This window comes from Lactuca saligna, chromosome 1 (assembly GCF_052625555.1).
Source record: "Lactuca saligna cultivar CGN05327 chromosome 1, ASM5262555v1, whole genome shotgun sequence".
Taxonomy (NCBI): domain Eukaryota; kingdom Viridiplantae; phylum Streptophyta; class Magnoliopsida; order Asterales; family Asteraceae; genus Lactuca; species Lactuca saligna.
In genome coordinates, this window is record NC_136417.1 from 28,542,655 (window position 1) to 28,547,773 (window position 5,119).

At 34.8% G+C, this 5,119-nt stretch overlaps 1 protein-coding gene across 1 annotated transcript; it reads left to right on the plus strand.

Moving 5' to 3' along the window:
- The first annotated feature begins 3,412 nt into the window (after window positions 1-3,412).
- Window positions 3,413-4,682, plus strand: LOC145030199 (uncharacterized). The gene is made up of 4 exons (XM_078978604.1): window positions 3,413-3,535; window positions 3,651-3,706; window positions 4,330-4,371; window positions 4,450-4,682. The coding sequence occupies exons 1-4, from the start codon at window positions 3,520-3,522 to the stop codon at window positions 4,525-4,527; spliced, it is 192 nt and encodes a 63-aa protein (XP_078834730.1). The 5' UTR covers window positions 3,413-3,519; the 3' UTR covers window positions 4,528-4,682.
- The last annotated feature ends 437 nt before the right edge of the window (window positions 4,683-5,119 follow it).

Sequence of the window (5,119 nt, forward strand, 5' to 3'; positions counted from 1 at the left end):
AGCAGATGGTAAACTTTTGAAGATCATTGGTATTGGAGATGTAGCTTTAAAAACTTTAGTGGGTACTATTTGGATTTTGAAGGATGTAAAATACATTCTTGACCTAAAGAATATGTGGATATCAGTAGGACAGATGGATAAAGAGGGGCATGATGTAAAGTTTGGTAAATGTAAATGGAAGGTTATTAAATGGAACTTGGTCATTTCTCAAGGAAATACTAAGGGAAACTCTATAAATGGTGGATTTGACCTCAAGAGAAACAAATGAAACTATTGGAGATAGGGATTCATCTACTTTATGGCACCAAATACTTGGCCATATGAGTAAGAAGGGAATGAAGATGCTTGTTTCAAAGGGAAAAATCTCATAACTGAAAGAATGCCATAATCGACTTTTGTGAACCATGTGTACTCGATAAACAAAAAAGAGTTACTTTCATGAAGACGGGTCAACCAGGAAAACTAGAAAAGCTTGAGCTGATACATTATGATGTCTTTGGTCCCATATTAGTTTCATAAACAGGAGGTTCCTGGTATTACGTTACCTTTATAGATGATGCTACAAGAAAGGTATGATTTTACTCTATGAAAAAAAAATCTAACGCTTTCTTTACTTTTAAAAGGTTCAAAGCTGCTATGGATAACGAGACAAATATGAAGATAAAATGTCTGAAATCAGATAATTGGAGCGAATATAGTAGCAAGGAGTTTATCGATTACTGTGCAGAACACGAAATCAGAATGTTCTAGAAACATCTTAGCAAAATGATGTTGCAGAGAGGATGAACAGAACATTGAACGAGAGAGCTAAAAGAATGGGGTTACATGCAGGGATGCCAAAAATGTTTTGGGCAGACGTAATGAGTACAACTGCTTACCTTATAAATCGTAGACCCTTAGTCCCCATTGGTTTAAAATTCCACAAGAGGAATGGTAGAAAAGAGAAATATATCTCTCCCACCTTAAAGTATTTTAGTTGTAATGTTTATGTCAAGGTTAAAGATGCAAAAAAAATACAATCTTGAAGCCCAAGATAAGAAGTGTATCTTTATTAGGTACGTGCTGGATGATATGGGATATAGATGTTGGGATAAACAAACCATGAAAGTGATCAGGAACAGAGATGTCAATTTTAATGCAAATATCCTTTATAAAGATGATCTAGCTACAAATTCAAGCAAAAGCAAACAAATTCAGAAGGTGGTGTTCGAAGAATTAACAGATGTTGAAGTTTTACAACCCAAAACATGTGAAGGCTCACAAAATAGTAGGAGTGCTGAAGAGACAGTAAATATTGAAGTCAACGAAAGTTTTGAAGAAGATAAAGACTTAAAACCCGAAATCCCAGATCGGTCAGAAAACAAAGCCCCAGATCAAACAAATGTTGAAACTCCTAATCTCATAAGATCGACCTGAGATCAGAGACCCACTAGCAAGTATTCTTCATCAGTTAATTACATGTTTACTAACAGACAATGGAGAGCCGAAGTCTTATCTAGAGGTGGTGAAACTAAAAGACTATATAAAATGGAAGAAAGCCATGAAGGAGGAGTTGGATTTACTTGACAAGAACCATACATTGTCCTTGGTCAATTTACCAGCAGGAAATAGAGCTTTGCAAAATAAATGGGTGTTCAGAATCAAGGATGAAGTTGATGGCAACAAGAGGTATAAAGCCATACTAGTTCTAAAGGGTTTCCAGTAGAAGGATGGGGTTGATTACAATGAAATCTTCTCACTAGTTGTTAAGATGACTACTATTCAACTAGTCTTGAGTATTGTGGCTACTAAAAATTTACATTTGGAATAGTTAGATGTTAATATTGCATTCTTACGTGGTGACCTTGAGGACGATATTTACATGTCCTAACTAGAAGCTTTCCTGGTGAATGGTAAGGAGAATTTGGTGTGTAAACTAAAGAAGAGCTTATACGGACTAATAGAAGCCCCAAGGAAGTGGTATTTAAAATTCGACAACTTGATGTAGAAAAATGGATACAAGAGATGTGAGATGGACCATTGTTGTTATCTAAAGAAGTTCAAGTCCTCTTACATTATTCTTTTATTATATGTTGATTATATGTTGGTTTCTAGATTAGACATACATGAAATCAACAAACTAAAGCAACAACTATCCAGAGAGTTCGAGATGAAGGACTTGGGAGTTGCCAAACAAATTCTCGCGATGAGCATAGTCAGAGATGGAGTTGCTGGAACTTTGAAGCTATCTTAGCAAAAGTATATCCAAAAGGTTCTAGAGAAGTTCAACATGAGTGATGCAAAACCAAGAAGTACACCTTTGGGAAGTCAGATAAAACTTTCCAAGAAACAGTCACTAACGACAGATGAAGACAGAAAAGAAATGGCCAAACTCCCATATGCATCAGCAGTTGGCAGTTTGATGTATGCTATGGTGTGCACCGGACCAGACATTATACATGTGGTGGGAATTGTGAGCATATTTATGTTAAAATTCGTGTAAAGTGCATTGGGAAGGAATCAAGTGGTTGCTGCGTTACTTGAAAGGTACTTCTAGGGTTTATTTTCTTTGTGTTTTCAGTCAGGCTTCGCCTTTTAAATGTTTAGGTCAAACTTGTCGTTTATATACTTATGAACGACCGTATATGTAACATGGTAGCAGAAAAAACATGTGTGGAATAAAATCTTTCTTCTCTCTCTCTCTCTCTCTCTCTCTCGACAGTGGATGTAGCCTATCGGAAGATAATGTGAACCACTTAAATCTTTATGTTTTGTGTGCGTTGATTTTGATTTTCGTTTCTATTTTTTCTTGTATTTCTCAGAGTTGTTTTATTTATCATTTCTTAACCTAAAATTTGGCACAAAAGTATCATTGCAATGTACATCGACTATTGGAAAATCTTGATTTTCATCCATAGAATTAAAGTGATGTTTTGAGAGAAGGAGAGGGTGAGTAATAAGGTAGTGATTGAAAAGGGTGGGTTTGTAATTGAACCCTAATTGTTGTTCTTCTTAAATGAGGGGGTGAAATAGGGTAATTCCATGTAATAGTCATGTAAGTAATTTGTTTTATTTATCGTTTCTTAACTTAACATTAGGCACAAAAGTAGCATTGCAATGTACATCGACTATTGGAAAATCTTGATTTTCATCCATGGAATTAGAGTGATGTTTTGAGAGAACAGGAGAGTGAGTAATAAGGTAGTGATCGAGATGGGTGGGTGAGTAATTAGACCTTAATTGTGGTTCATCTTAAATGAGGACTGAAAAAGGGTAATTCCATGTATTAGTCATGTAAATAATTTGATTTTTCATAAATTCCAAGTTCCTCTTATTTTTAAAATGTTTTTTTGTTTTTTGTTTTTTTTTTTTTTTTTTTTTTTTTAATTCAGACTATCGGGGTAAGTGTGCGAAATCGTACCTGTCTCGACTATAAATATGGTCGAGGGGTTTTCGAATGCATCAGAAGTTAGCGTTCAGGTTAGGTTATTTCATTTTCCATTCTGCGTGTTTCTTTACAGCATCAAACCCTAACCGATCATGTCGTCCAAGCAAGGTACTCCGTAGTTTACCTTCTTCGTAATCTTAGTTTTCGCAAGCCAGGATGATTCGATCTGCCAGTTTCTTGCAATAACTGCAACCTCTAATTCAAAACTTGTTGTTTTGGGCAGGAGGAAAAGCAAAGCCATTGAAGCAACCCAAGTCTGAGAAGAAAGAATACGACGAGGTATTCTTTACCAACTTTATTGATTGATTCTTTCGTCCCTATATTTGTTTTGTATTTCTGTATGTAAGTTGATTCCAGTTGTTGATGATTGATATTTTTACTTGTGATAGACAATTGTTGATTTGATAAATTGTTAGATCGTAGTTCAACTTTATGATCTTCCTCTTCTTTCTATACTGCTTTTTTGGGTGAATTCTTTCATCTATCTTTTTTTTTTTCCTAATAGACTTGCTCAATTGTACTGAACTCCTTGCAGAAGCCTTTTTCTTAAAGTTTTACTTTTCCTTTTCTTGTTCATTTACCATAGATCTTCATTATTAGACTATTAGCTGATATTGATGTTCAGCTGACTTGATTTTCTTGCAACATATATACTCAAAGTTTAAAGCTCTGAACGTCAATATAATCTTCTGCTGTAATTGGTTCATTATCTGGAAAGGAGACCAAAAGCTATCTATCTTAAATCCAATATATCGATTTCAAAACATGGGACTCAAATTAAACAAGAAAAGCACCTTTACTCTCTAATGCCACAATCACTGATTTGTTCAGAAGACATGAATGCACTCCTAATTCTCATCATCCAAACTAGCCCTAATAAAACTGTACGTTTTGGGTTGCAGGTAGATAAGGCCAACATTCAAAAGAAGAAGGATGAGGAAAAGGTGAGATTATTATGTATTCTATATGTTTTATTTGAAATGCTGAAAAGTAGGTTGCTAAACTTTTAATGTCCACTGTAGGCACTTAAGGAGCTTAGAGCCAAGGCTCAAAAGGGAGCACTAGGAGGTACTGGTCTGAAGAAAAGTGGGAAGAAATGAGATGAAGCAGAGCTGAAGTTGCTGCATATAACTACTACTATTATGTTGTGATTTGTGAATTCTGCTTCTAATATCTTAGCTGAACGTGTTTGGTAAATTCAGTATAAACCTTTTGCAGTTTGCTTGTAATAATAATCATGGTGATATTTGGTCTAGATGTTGTTTAGGCTGTATGCTGACTCTGTCATAAACTGGAACTGGTTATGTTTTGTTTGGTTATGAGTTCTAAATTTTTAAAAAAGGCAGGCTTTTGGGTGAAGGTTGAAACGTTAAGTTCTTTTAAAACTCAACCCCATGGTTAAACCTAACTGGAATTGTGTTGTCTTCATGTGTAAATCTTGAAAACATCATTTTCCAGGTGTTAGAATGTCCATCTAAAGTGTTTATTGGATGCTGTAGTCACAATGAGGAAAACATCATGTTTTTGGTGTTGGAACAAGAATTTTGTATCTAAAGTGTTTATTATATATTTTTTGGTCATAATAATCAGTTTTGAGTGCTTATTAGTAAAAAAATGACTGAATTCTATTACTTGAGGCGAAAATAATCAGATTTGGAAAATTGTATAAAAACGTATGGAGAAAGTTCGATG